This window comes from Scomber scombrus, chromosome 5 (assembly GCF_963691925.1).
Source record: "Scomber scombrus chromosome 5, fScoSco1.1, whole genome shotgun sequence".
Taxonomy (NCBI): domain Eukaryota; kingdom Metazoa; phylum Chordata; class Actinopteri; order Scombriformes; family Scombridae; genus Scomber; species Scomber scombrus.
Window position 1 is genome coordinate 1,159,383 of NC_084974.1, and position 12,868 is coordinate 1,172,250.

Consider the following 12,868-nt stretch of genomic DNA (forward strand, 5'->3'; position numbering starts at 1 on the left):
CAGGGCTCTGAAGTGAGGTAGAGAAGACGGTGAGAGAGAGAGGTATAGAGCTAGAGGATGAAGACACTGATGTTAAATGGGAGACAGTGTGAGGTTTTTAAATGTCTACATTTATATGCAGCCATTCCATAGAATGGAATGGATAATATGATATATAAATGAATAGCAATGCTCTCAAATTCCATTGTTTAACTGGTGGTAAAATGTTTCTGTTCCATCTCTTTCACTGTCCAACCTGCTCCAACACTAGAACACAAGAATCCAAGTATAAAGTGAGAGTATTGTATTTCTTTACATTGCACCAGGTTAAAGTTCTGTTTATTGTGTCTTCTTAAAATAACACATTATTACAATAACACTAAAGAGGAATGTCAGAAAAGCTTTATATGATATTAAGTGACAATGTATTGTATTATTGCAATGAAGTCTAGTGTGGATCTAGACTTAGCACATACATCTGGAAGTCTTTTACCACTAGCAGCTTTAGAGTAGTTGTTCTGACCATAGTAAATATTCTTTGTGAGATGTTTACATTGTCACTGTGAGCATGTGAGCCTGTTGACATTAGCATTTAGCTCAAAGCACTGCTCCGCTTAAGTAAAACCTCACACAGTCATTTATATTGAGTGAGGGAGAAAGCAGAGACAGTGTTGAGGTTAGTTTCTAATGTTGTGGCATCCATCTTTAATGTGACACTATATTAGGCGAGCCACTTTTTCTTACTGACTACTTTACATGATCAACATTGAAAAACCCACATTTTCAGTATTATTTGAGATTTCCTGATGTGCTCACGTTGAAGAAGTTTACCAGCAAACACCAAGATGCTCTTCCCCTAAGCATTCCTGCCAATCACAATGATTAAGTTTGAGACTTTCCTTTCTGTCCATAACTGGTTTGAATCCTGCAGTCTGAGCCCACCTATGATTGATTCATCTGTGTTTTATATGTATGAGCTACAGCAGCAATGGGCGGCTGCAGTCAGTGTCAGCACATCACTTCAACTCAACCCATTCATCTGACTGTCCTGCCAGAAGCAGACCTCTGCTAAAGTGGGACACATAGCTTAGCTTTCTGCTCCTAATGCAATCTGTGCGGGCGCTAGTCCTCCTGTGTGCCAACCAGCTTGAATCATTGCCAGTGGGACGAGAGATCAGAATGCTGCAGTGAGACTGAATGGATAGAGGACAAGAGACAAGTGTGTTGTGTGTAACTGCACACACGCTGCTCTAAAGATTGAAGCTGCATGTGTGTGTTTGTGTTTCCAGAGGCAGGAGTGTGTGACATGCTAACACCCTTGAAAGATATTCCAGAAACGTCCTCACACTGTGGCATTGTTCAGCTGATGATGGCAGCTGATGCTCGATCTGATTGGGTCTTTTATTACTGAATTCCTCTGCATGTTTAAAAAAAAAAAAAAAAAAAAAAAAGCTTTAACAGCACTTTTTTCATCTCTACACTGAATATTAAATGAGAAATCTGCATAGTGACAGAGCCTCATGAGCCATCACAACATCACACTGTAGTTTACTGCATCACTATGATTTACAATGAAATACCTCACTGCCCTGCCCATCAGGTGTATGTGGGTCGTTCTTTTTTCCCCCTCCTCATCTTTCCATTTTAAAATCACTCACCTCATTTTTTCTAGTGTTTGTCTGTCATCTCTCCTTTTTCCTGTCGTCTCCTCCTCCAGCTCAAGCTGTTTTTTTTCCCCCCTCGGTTCTTTTATTGGTTGTCTGTCGTTGAGAGGTAATGCTCTCCAGCTCTTTTTTCTGGCTGTAGTGGATGTTGTGGCGTGGCACTAAACATGCTGCCTGTTAGCGCCAACCTCCATCCTGCTCAATGCTCTGCAGGCTCCCGATGCAGCTGGAGGTCCAGGCTAGGATAGGGAAGGAGAGGTGCATAGAGGAGAGGGGGGGAGAGAGGGAGAGAGAGAGAATTGCAGCAGCAAGCCGGCCCACTCTGCTGCTGATGAGGCAAGCAAGAGCTGGAAGTGTGTGTGTGTGTGTGTGTGTGTGTGTGTGTGTGTGTGTGTGTGTGTGTGTGTGTGTGTGTGTGTGTGTGTGTGTGTGTGTGTGTGTGTGTGTGTGTGTGTGTGTGTGTGTGTGTGTGTGTGTGTGTGTGTGTGTGTGTGTGTGTGTGTGTGTGTGTGTGCAACAATCTTTCTATATCTAGGCCCTGCATGCCTCACAGCAGCAACTCTCTCTGTCCTGCACATGCACAGACTTGATGAAACAATAGCTGTTAATTAGTCATTGTGCGACACAGCACATCATTCTGTTTTCACAATTTCTCACGGATCACCTTTTTGGTTTTTGTTATAAAAACTACCTGAGCTGCACTTCATATTTATATTCATACGAGTAGATCCAGTGACAACATGTGATGGACTGCCTCCAGCTTTAAAGCAGTGATAAGTGATGCTGTACAGGCAGCTGTTCAGTAACAGGGGAGAAACAAACTGAGCGACTCGCCTGTATAGAAAGTTGAGCATCTAACAGTTGATGAGCCACATATTTTTCTCAGCAGTTGTTGGAAATCAAACCAGAGCTAAAAGCAGAACTGATACAGATGGAAGCATGGAGAAAAAAAGTCAGATAATTCAGGATTATTTATTCTTAATTAATGAAAGGTATGCAGCTTTTAATGAAAAGTATACAGGACTACTCAACAGTTTGGATACACTTTCCCATTCCCCTGAATGAGAAATGTGTCTAAACTGTACTGTACACTACATGATGCACAGCTTGTGACCAGGAGGTTATCTGTTCAGTCCCGGGACTGTCTGCCCCTCCCCTCATTACCATTACGGAGGTGCCCTTTAGCAAGGCCCTCCACCCCAGCTGCTCCAGTGGAGCTGCTCAGTGGTTAGCAGATCACCCTGTGGTTGTACTGGGCAGCTTTCAGGTGTGAATATGTGTATCTAAAGAGAGGTTTCGTCTCAGTGAACCTTCCCTTAATAAATCCTCACTGTACCTTACACAGTTTATGTACCATAGCAGTGCATTGGCTGCTCTAAAGTGAGCATAACTTAGATGAGGCTAAGGTGGCTGATCAGTTGATAGTTCAGTCCTTGGTCTATGAGGTTTTAACAGTGACAATATTGTGGTTTGTGACATCCTGTACACATATTAAACCATAAACACACAAGCCATAGCAGCACTGAACAGAAACTCCTCACACTAACACATTTACTGTTTTCTATTGTGCACAGTAAAATGATTCATCTCCATCTGGATCACCATAAAGTAATCGCAGTACCTCATTAGAAATTCTTCAAAGATGTTTTGAAGATTTCTAATGAGGTACTGCAGTTCAATAATGAGGACTGCAGTTTAATGAGGTACTGTTGTTTCCAAATCCACACTGGGGATCACTTCTTCCTTTGTCCACTGACTCATTTTACAACATCTTTGATTAGAATGTGTGAACACATGTTGTGATATCCTGCTAACAAAGTCTTCTGTTTCTGTGGCTAACAAAGCAGTCCACAATACATGTACTTGTTACTTTGCTGTTACTTACTTTTTCATCTTGAGTAACTTGACTTATGTGTAGTTGTCTTGTATGACTTCAGGTATAAAGCCCCTGACATTGAGCAGTAGGTGCAGCTGGGAGCTGAAAATGCTGAGCACAGGGATGTGGGGATGTGGGGATGTGGGGATGGAGGAGGAGGGTGGAGGGGTCTTTTGCAGCTTGACGAGCAAATTTGTCATGTAAGCAGAGAGTCTGTAATTCCATTTTTTAGACTTATTGCACAAGCTTCACAAAACAATACAATTAGTTTTGACTGAATGTAATCTGTAAGGCAGACATCGAGAAATTTTCCCTGAGAAAATTCTCAAGAAAGTTTTGAAACAACATATATAAAATAAAGAAGTGTAATGCGTGTCAGATACATGATGCAACTGAAATGCCTGCTGTGTAGATGAGCTGTAAGTTAAATATAGAAAATGAAGTCATATTATTAGTCATATGTTAATCAGTGTGCTCGCCCCTCTGTTCTGCTGAATGCTGAAAGTTTATTGTCACTGCCACATATTCTTCTGCTTTTTCTATCAGCTGCAAAACACTTTGCTTTCAACACATGTCTTATAGTTATTTATATTGTTCCAGTAACAGTCTGGACAGGCTGGGCAGAGAATAAAGCATTTACTCTTTTCACATGGGGTGACATTTTGACATAGTGATAAAGAGAATACAGTAGGTGTGTGTGGTGTCCTTACATCCTCAGTAACGGTTGCAACAACATGACAAGCTAACATTGTCATTTCCATCATGCAGGATTGAGGATCTGAAAACGTGTCTCTCTGCAATTACTGATGTAGTTTTGAATCTTGTGCATATTTTATGACATTTTACTTCAATTGTGGTATTCTGTTATTACCACACTGCTGAGCATTACTGTTCCACACAGAGATCCACTGCAGCATTGCAGTAACTCACTTACTAATAAAACTATACCTGCCTTAAAAGAGGCTCTCCTCCCTCTGAGTCTGATCCACTCACAGTGAGTCGTAAACAGTTATTTCATCGGTTGATTGTCTACAAGTGAATCAGTAACATCTGTAATAATTAATCATTCATTTATCAAGAAAAAAAGACAATTTCTCAAATGAGAGAATGTACTACTTTCCTCTTTTACTTACCTAGACTAAACATTGAGCAATTCATTGAAAAACAAATCAACAGTGTAACTGAAAAATGACAATAATCATCAGTTTTAGAACTTGATTTTATTGCTTCTTCTTTGTTGCCTGATGTATTTAAGACATCCCTGCTTTAGGTGTTAGACTTTTAACAGGCTGATAGTAACACTTTGGCTTGGCTGGCTGGTTGGCTAATGCTGGCAAGTCACAAGAAAACAGACATTTAGCTAAATGTTCTGTGTGATAATGTGAAAAATATGACTAGTCTAAGCTAATATGTTCAAAAAGCATGACACAAAAGCAAGCAGTTAATGTTAAAATATAGTTTTTCCATCGTGATGTAGTTTGCCCCAAATTATGACACCAAATTCCATTGTGCCCCTGTACATGACTGACTACAAGTAGTACAGATACACAGATACACATTTGACATTTTTACAAAAATACATTCATACAAAAATACTATATTCACACGTCTTCTATTTCCTCTTCATTAAATAAATCATTTGTACACTATATCAAGCTAAAACAAACTTAAATATGTATGTGTATATATGTGTGTGTGTATATATATATATATATGTATATAATATATCTTATCTCATCTTATCTACTTTTGCTTATACTGTTAAAATCATCATACTTATCAAAGAATGAGATCATAAATATGTTAAATTTGTGGGGGGTTTTCTATACATATTCTAATTTTACTAAATTTTAAGTGTGAGCAGCAATTTAGAGATGCAGCAAAATGAAGTACATCTTTTACAACTTATTCTAAAGCCTTATTTCATGGAACAGTGTAGCTTTGTAGAAATAATGGTTTCAGAATCTCAATAGACCAAGTTATCAACTTCTTAAAAGACTTTGCACAGTTTGCAGTAATGACGTAGATCAACATTACTTCTCTCTTGTCTTGATGTCATTCCTGACATCACAGTCACAGTAGAAGCCGCCTGGGAACCAATGAAAGTCTGAGGGGGTATAATGGATGCATTAGGGGGTTTTGGGATTTAGTTCACTGTTCTGTAGAGTCTTCCGCAGCTTCAGATTGAGTAGGGGGGTTGGCAGAAACGTCTTCACTAAAGTTTGCAGTCTCTGGCTTGTCATTGGTGGACGGCGCATCATTCGTTTGTGAGGAGGTCACTGAGACAGAGTCTTCAACAGGCTCTGCAGTATCTCCTGTGCTTTTCATTTCCGGATTAAGTGCTGCAGTCCCGTTGCTTTCTTTTACATCATTTCCATCTTCCTCTCGGCCAAATGAACTCCCTTGATTTTTACCTCCAAAGGTACTACCTGCTGTAATCTCTTCTAACTCATCTCCTTCCGGGAGCAAAGACAACCTTTTAGATTGTCTCTGTGGCAGGAAGCCGGTAAAAGAAATTCGGTTGGACGACCTCAGTGATACTTGGCCATTGTCAGCTCCATCCTGTAAAAATGGTGAAGGTCCGGCCCATTCACTAGTTGTTATCTGCTGCTTCTGAAGCTTCCGTTTCTTTATATAGATGAACAGGAGTCCAGCCATCATGAGTGTCAGGGCTCCACCTATAAGCCCTGCCACTACTTTACCATGGTTATTTTGGTTGTCTGCACTGTTTTGTGAAGGATCTGGTTTTTTCTTTGTCTTGGTGATGCTTTTGACTGGTGTCCCTGCAGTGGTCTTTGAGGTTTTGTATAAACCCGTGGACTGTGTATCACCACCACTTGTGACTGGAAGTGTCTGTGTAGATACGGGCTTGGTAGATGATATTATAGTAGACACGTGGTTTGTAGACTGTGTCAAACTTGTAAAGGAACGGGTGGTTTTATCGCTGATGAATAGGGAGGTTGACGTCTTTCTTGCCTCTTGGCTTTGGGTGGAGCCTCTTAACATTCGAGGTACCCTTGTAGGTGTGGTTGGGTTGCTGGTTTGATTGCTTACAACCATTGTTGCTGACGTGACTTCACTGCCCGTTGTTGAGCTGCTCGACTGAGACAAAATGGAATAAGTTGAAGTTGCTGTGTGAATATCTGGTTGGAGAGTCTTAGAAGGTGTTGTTTGATGTGCTGGCAGTGAAGGTGTAGCACTGGTTTTCATAGTTTCATTATTTTTTGTAGTTACGGCAGCGATGATGGATGTAAAGTTGGACATCGCTGGTGTCACCTGGTCAGGAGTCAACTTTCCTGTTGCCACAGTGTTGAAGTCATTCTGGCTGTTTGCAGTCAGTGGCAGCATGCATATGAAAATTAGGCGTATGACCGTCATAGTTTTCTTCTGCCTTGTGGCTGCTTGCTGCATCTTTGAGCTAGAAGAAATTACGTTTTTTATCAGTGATGCACAACATGGAATCTGTACAAATACTGTCTAATGAGGAACTAGCTGAAGGAAGTTTGAACAGAAAAGAAGAAAAGTTGTGAAAAGCAATCTGATGTTTCATAATTTCCTCTAAATGCAACACTAATTAAGCAATGGTTCATGGTATTTTCGAAGCACTACAGTTTCATCTGACTTGCATTCATTTCTCCACTGGTCTTTTAGTTACATTTTCTGTAAATGATCTTAACTAAAGGAGTTTTCAATTGAATGACATTATGAGCATGGTTTGATCTTTTTTTTAATCAACTATCACAATTACAAATGGCTCTTAGTTGTCATTCTTGCAGTTTAGTTGTGGTGGGGCTGTTTTAGCCCATGAAATATATACATGTTCTCTGTATACAGACTTGAATACACTTTTGTGTGGACACTTTTTACCATTATTAGCATCAATCTTAAGCACCCCAGATCTTCAGGGGATCTAAGACTACATTACCAATTGAAATGATCAGAAATGTACTTACCAATGTCTTAAGTCAGAAAACCTCTATAACCCTTTAGCTGCGTCAATCCAGAAAGTATTAAATGTCAAATAGTTGTGGGATATATATACCCGTTGCGCGCCTGACAGGATGCCCCTTCAATATAAAACAGGAACTCGAGGCATAGAGAGCTTTTCTCTGTTGAAATGACTGAAGTCTTTTCTCATTTACAGGAAGTGTGACATGTGAAACTGATGACAAAAGTACATTCTCAGTCTGCTCGTGCTAAACATAGTAATTCATGTTTCACATTAAAGCCAGACTACATCAAATCTGAACTATCAAGAAACAAATCACTGACTTGAAAAGCGCTGAACTGAATTAACATGTTAAAAATGTGTCCAGTAACTTGACTTGAACGATTTCTAAGGCCCAAACATTTAACTTGTACTGTCATGTATGCCTGGTGGCTTACACGTACTATTAAGGTCCTTACAACCATCATGTTCAGATCGTGCAGAGCCCTCTATTCTGTTGATTCTCATCAAGCATGGTGAGCAGAGTAATGGACGCATATCCATGTTGAGGGTTCATCTAGCTGCTATTTCAGCTAGGCATGTGAGCATGAAGGGTTATGGGTTATGAATGAAGCACATCCAAATAAAGACTTACATTTTCTGTAAAAGAGTGCATAACACTCTTCAGATCAGCGGTGCTTACATCTTTATGTTTCAGTTTGCTCTGTTTTGAGCCTGCTTGAATAAATGCATAGTAAAATCATTTAAAATAAGCTTTCACAAACACAGAATGCAAATCCTTTCCATGCAACATGACTGGAGTTGTTTATGCAGTGAATGAAACAGTGATCCAGTTTTCACTGGCAGTACTTAAGTATCTGCTCAGACTCACTAGACCAAGAGCCAATAAACTTCAACTCATGCGGTGGAAGTTTAGCCAGCATCTGAACATGGCCATACCTTCAGTCTTAGCAGAAGAGGAGTGTCAATTCAGCTTGCTCAACTTCTTTCCCAATAATATAATTCCTTGCATAACTTTAAGGTTCTTTTATTACATTTCTGCTTACCATATAGTGATATCAACCTGAGTTATGAATATTGATTTGAAGCACACAGACATTCACACATTGCAAAAGTCAATTTATTTAAAACATTGCATTTAGACTCTTAAAATGCTCTTTTTCCTGTACACAAGAGTTATGACATTACAGTCAGATTAGACAGTCTGCAGTACAGGTAAGCGATCATAGACAGCTCAACTGACAGAAGCAAAGTTCAACAAAAGTTAAATACAAGGACTGTTGGCAGACAATTTACCAAACCTTCTGACATTCGTTCATTTCAACACAGGTTTGGCAACACATGAGATCCCTGGTGTCAAATCCAAGGCTAGATCTTCGGATCTTGTTCACACAAATCAACATGTATTGATTTACACGTGTTGGTCTACCTTTTAGTCTGTTTTTTAAATTACGATCTTCACTCAGTTATGTAATTAAACAATTAAATTAGGCCAAATCAAGCAGTCTTACAATGACTCAAATTTGCTAAGCAAGTGCATAGAGAAAGAAGTGTATCATGTTAGATGTTTAAAGTTATACCTAACTGATCCTCATGAAAAATGTACATGTTCCGTTTTTAAGTTGGCCAAGAAGACCTTTTTGCTGTTTTACTTTTGAATAAAGACTTGCCTAAAGTATTTAAAATAAGAGTAGTTGTATGTACTTCAGATTTTTTTTCTAATAGTTTGAACTGGTAGCATCATAAATAAAACTATTTACACATTTTGCTTATGCTGAGAATCAAACCTCAATACATTTCTGCTACCTACCGAATTGTCTGGAGCACTGAGTATCAAAACGCAGTCCCAAAAGCTGGTATCAAATACTTTCTCTAATTGGTAATTATAGTAATCTTTGATTTAGACTAAAATGAATAAAACTTTATGAATAAAAAAGGTTCATGTAGAGAAATGTGTTTACATCTCTCATAGTAATGTATCAAAAGATAAAATTCTGGTATTATATTGGCAAGTATCTAAAGTTTCAAATAATACCCAGGCAGCTCTAAATTTTACTGAGGTCGTAATCAAATTCTGTGAGATTAAATAAACTGCAAAGTAAGTGGATGACCCACAGTACATCAGCTGAACTGAGTGGTTACTGTTTGTCTTGAGTCAAGTGTCTGGGGCTGCAGTTTATCATCATGAGGTTACCTCCTCACACAACAAGGGGCATATTCTCTAGATCCCTGGGAATTTCCAGACAGGAGTCCCTGGAGCTGGAGCTCTGCATCTGACTGGCCTTTTCCTCAGGATCAAAAGCCATTGCAGTCGCCCCTTCCTCAAATCCTGCCTCAGCCCCCTCGTATGGCTCTTCTATTTCAGGCTGCCTATCCTCCTCCATCCTGCTGTCTGCTCTCACCTCCTCAAGCATGACACTGGCATCACATGGCCCAACCAGTCCTTCGACCTCGGGCAGGTCAGTGCCCCAGTAGCCCGTACCACTCACCAAGTCTAAGTTGGAACGGGAGGTCCGGGGAGCATTAACCCGGCGCTGAAGTTGGCAGACCTGGCATGCCAGTACCACAGTAGCAACCAGAAGGCACATTATCAGCCCCCCTGCTGAACCTATGGCAATCAGTCCCATCTCAGTGTCAATCAAGCAGTCGACTACGGGGCAAATGTTTGTGTCATTGGAAGGGAGGGATGTCATAAGGGTTGAGGTGCCACTTGTAATTGTGCCTTCGCTTGGTTTCATGGTTGAAGATGTTTCATTAGTAAGACAGAACGTCAGCTGGTTGAGCAGGAGAAACCACAAGAGAGAACTTCTCGTGCCACCTTCCATTGTGCTCTGAAATTAAGAGGAGGTTTTTTTAAGAGTAAATCCAATTTAAAAATTCAGACTTTCAGCATGACTTACCTGTGTGCTTCTGAATAGTTAAAGGTCAATTTGAATACTCTTAATTACTCATAGCGCTGATGAAGCTACTACTTAACTACTTAAGAAATGCCATTGCAAAGAATTCATACTAGAAACTTGATTTTACAATTACGTTTTCCACAAGATTTCACTTTCCATTTGATTCAAAGAAAGAAACTGCATGATTTTGTATTGAAAATACTTACTAGAAGTAGTCTTGTGTGGAGGACTGAAGTGAGGGCTGAAGTGAGGCACCTGCTGCACATAGACTCTTAAGATGTTGTGAACTCACTTCCTGACCTTGTGTGTGGGTCTTTGTCTGGGAGGTTATTTAAGGTCTCTGGCTTGTTACCACAGATGCTGAAGAGGTCTTACAAGAAAAGAGACAAAAGAGAAATGTACTGTCTAACGAACACTGCCTTCAGTACTATCACATATTCATATGCAAAAAAAAAACATTTTTAGGCAAGCTTATGTGTAGACACTTCAATCCAAACATGCATCATTTGTTACTGAATGCTTGAATTTGAATATGGCTTTTCTGATTTTCTTCATTTAATTTCTTTAGATTCAAAACAGGCCAGATCAATGGTGACCTGCTCATCTACCACGTACTTCTCACCCTTAAACCCTACTACGCCAAGCCCTATGAGATTGTGGTAGACTTAACACATGTGGGACCCAGCAATCGCTTCAAGACGGACTTCCTATCCAAATGGTTCGTGGTCTTTCCTGGCTTTGCCTATGAGAATGTAGCTGCTGTCTACGTCTACAACTGCAACACCTGGGTGAGGGAGTACACTAAGTACCATGAGCGGCTGCTGACTGGCTTAAAAGGCAGCAAGAGGCTCCAGTTCATTGACACTCCAGCTAGGCTAGCTGAACACATCGAGCCTGATCAACAGAAGCTGCCTGCAGCAACACTGACCCTGGAGGAAGACCTCAAAGTGTTCCATAATGCCCTCAAACTGGCCCACAAAGACACCAAAGTCTCAATAAAGGTGAGGTTGCAGCCATAACTGAAAAAACTCCTCAATACCTAGACTGAAAGGATTGGGTAAGAGGAGGTTAGAAAGATCACATGAGAGTTGCGTAGTCTTGTTTTTTTTTCCTGAAACAATGTGTTTTCTTGTTGATCAGGTCGGCTCAACAGCAGTGCAGGTGACCTCAGCCGAGCGGACTCGTGTCCTCGGCCAGCCCGTCTTCCTAAACGATGTCTACTATGCCTCAGAGATCGAGGAGATTTGCCTGGTTGATGAAAGTCAGTTCACTCTCACTATGGCCAACCAGGGCACACCGCTCACATTCATGCACCAGGAGTGTGACGCCATCGTCCAGTCCATCATCCATATCCGCACACGCTGGGAGCTGTCACAACCCGACTCAATCCCCCAGCACACCAAAATCCGGCCAAAAGACGTTCCTGGCACTCTCCTCAACATCGCTCTGCTCAACCTGGGCAGTTCTGACCCCAGCCTCAGGTCAGTTTGCATGGCATTTGGAGTTCCATTAAGCAAGGTTCTTTTACCTTGCTTTACAAGAAAAAAGTTGGGCCACGGTTGTTATTTCTGCTGTGTGGTTTTAGCATTGTATACACATAGCCTTGATTTTACTATATAGCCAAAAGTATATGGACAACCTGCATTGATGTCATGTCATTCCAAAACCACAGGCAACAATGTGCTTTCATTTAGCCACAAGTACATGTTAATCATGAGCTTTGGCTCACAGTCAGAACTCTGTGCAGGCCAGCCAAGTTCTTCCACACCAAACTGTGAAACCATTTCTTTATGTACCTGGCTTTGAGCATCATGTTGAAAGACAAGGTCTTTCTTATAACTATTGTGGCAGCAGTTGTAAGCAACCCGCTGTCTCGGACCAAATCATGTTTTACCATATGGTGTTGTTTGGGTAGGTTTAGGGCTTTAAACTCCTTCATTTATTATATTTCAATGAAAAACAAGAAAATTCTTACGTCATGCTTTACCTTTTACAATCTTCCATTCAGCATTATGTAGTAAATGACCAGCTGTTATTTGCATTTTCTGCTAAACAACTATGGAATGGTAAAAATGTAAAACCACACTTGCACTAAACATGGCAAAGCTCAACACCTCTGACTTGTTGTCTATCCTCCACTCAGGTCTGCAGCTTACAATCTACTGTGTGCTTTGACCTGCACCTTCAACTTAAAGATAGAAGGCCAGCTGCTGGAGACATCGGGCCTCTGCATCCCAGCCAACAACACCCTCTTCATTGTGTCCATCAGCAAAACTCTGGCTGCCAATGAGCCCCATCTCACACTGGAGTTTCTAGAAGAGTGCATCTCTGGCTTCAGCAAGTCCAGTACGTCCCCTCAACACAGCTGCTAGCACATACGCATACATTGTCATACAGCTGTATCACTTTATACTAACATATAATAGACAATCTCTGCTCATATGGGTTTCTAAACATCTGTAACGCCTATTCCAGACAGGAGATGTCAGAGAATTTAATT

At 40.7% G+C, this 12,868-nt stretch overlaps 3 protein-coding genes across 5 annotated transcripts in view; 1 reads left to right on the forward strand and 2 right to left on the reverse strand.

The window, feature by feature from the left end:
- The window catches only part of nf1a (neurofibromin 1a), an 89,562-nt gene that overhangs the window by 58,817 nt on the left and 17,877 nt on the right, over nucleotides 1-12,868 (forward strand). For all 3 annotated transcript variants that reach the window (XM_062418456.1, XM_062418458.1, XM_062418457.1), the window contains 3 exons: nucleotides 10,937-11,369; nucleotides 11,509-11,849; nucleotides 12,512-12,714. In XM_062418456.1, coding sequence (XP_062274440.1) covers nucleotides 10,937-11,369; nucleotides 11,509-11,849; nucleotides 12,512-12,714 — 977 coding nt within the window. The remainder of the gene's footprint in view (nucleotides 1-10,936; nucleotides 11,370-11,508; nucleotides 11,850-12,511; nucleotides 12,715-12,868) is intronic.
- On the reverse strand, nucleotides 4,739-7,585 carry LOC133980534 (uncharacterized). The gene is made up of 2 exons (XM_062419287.1): nucleotides 7,473-7,585; nucleotides 4,739-6,937 (listed from the first exon to the last, which is right to left on the reverse strand). Exon 2 carries the CDS (start codon nucleotides 6,928-6,930, stop codon nucleotides 5,671-5,673), a length of 1,260 nt encoding a protein of 419 aa, XP_062275271.1. The 5' UTR covers nucleotides 6,931-6,937; nucleotides 7,473-7,585; the 3' UTR covers nucleotides 4,739-5,670.
- LOC133979932 (uncharacterized) lies at nucleotides 8,580-10,678 on the reverse strand. Its single transcript, XM_062418471.1, has 2 exons — nucleotides 10,575-10,678; nucleotides 8,580-10,299 (listed from the first exon to the last, which is right to left on the reverse strand). The coding sequence occupies exons 1-2, from the start codon at nucleotides 10,632-10,634 to the stop codon at nucleotides 9,667-9,669; spliced, it is 693 nt and encodes a 230-aa protein (XP_062274455.1). The 5' UTR covers nucleotides 10,635-10,678; the 3' UTR covers nucleotides 8,580-9,666.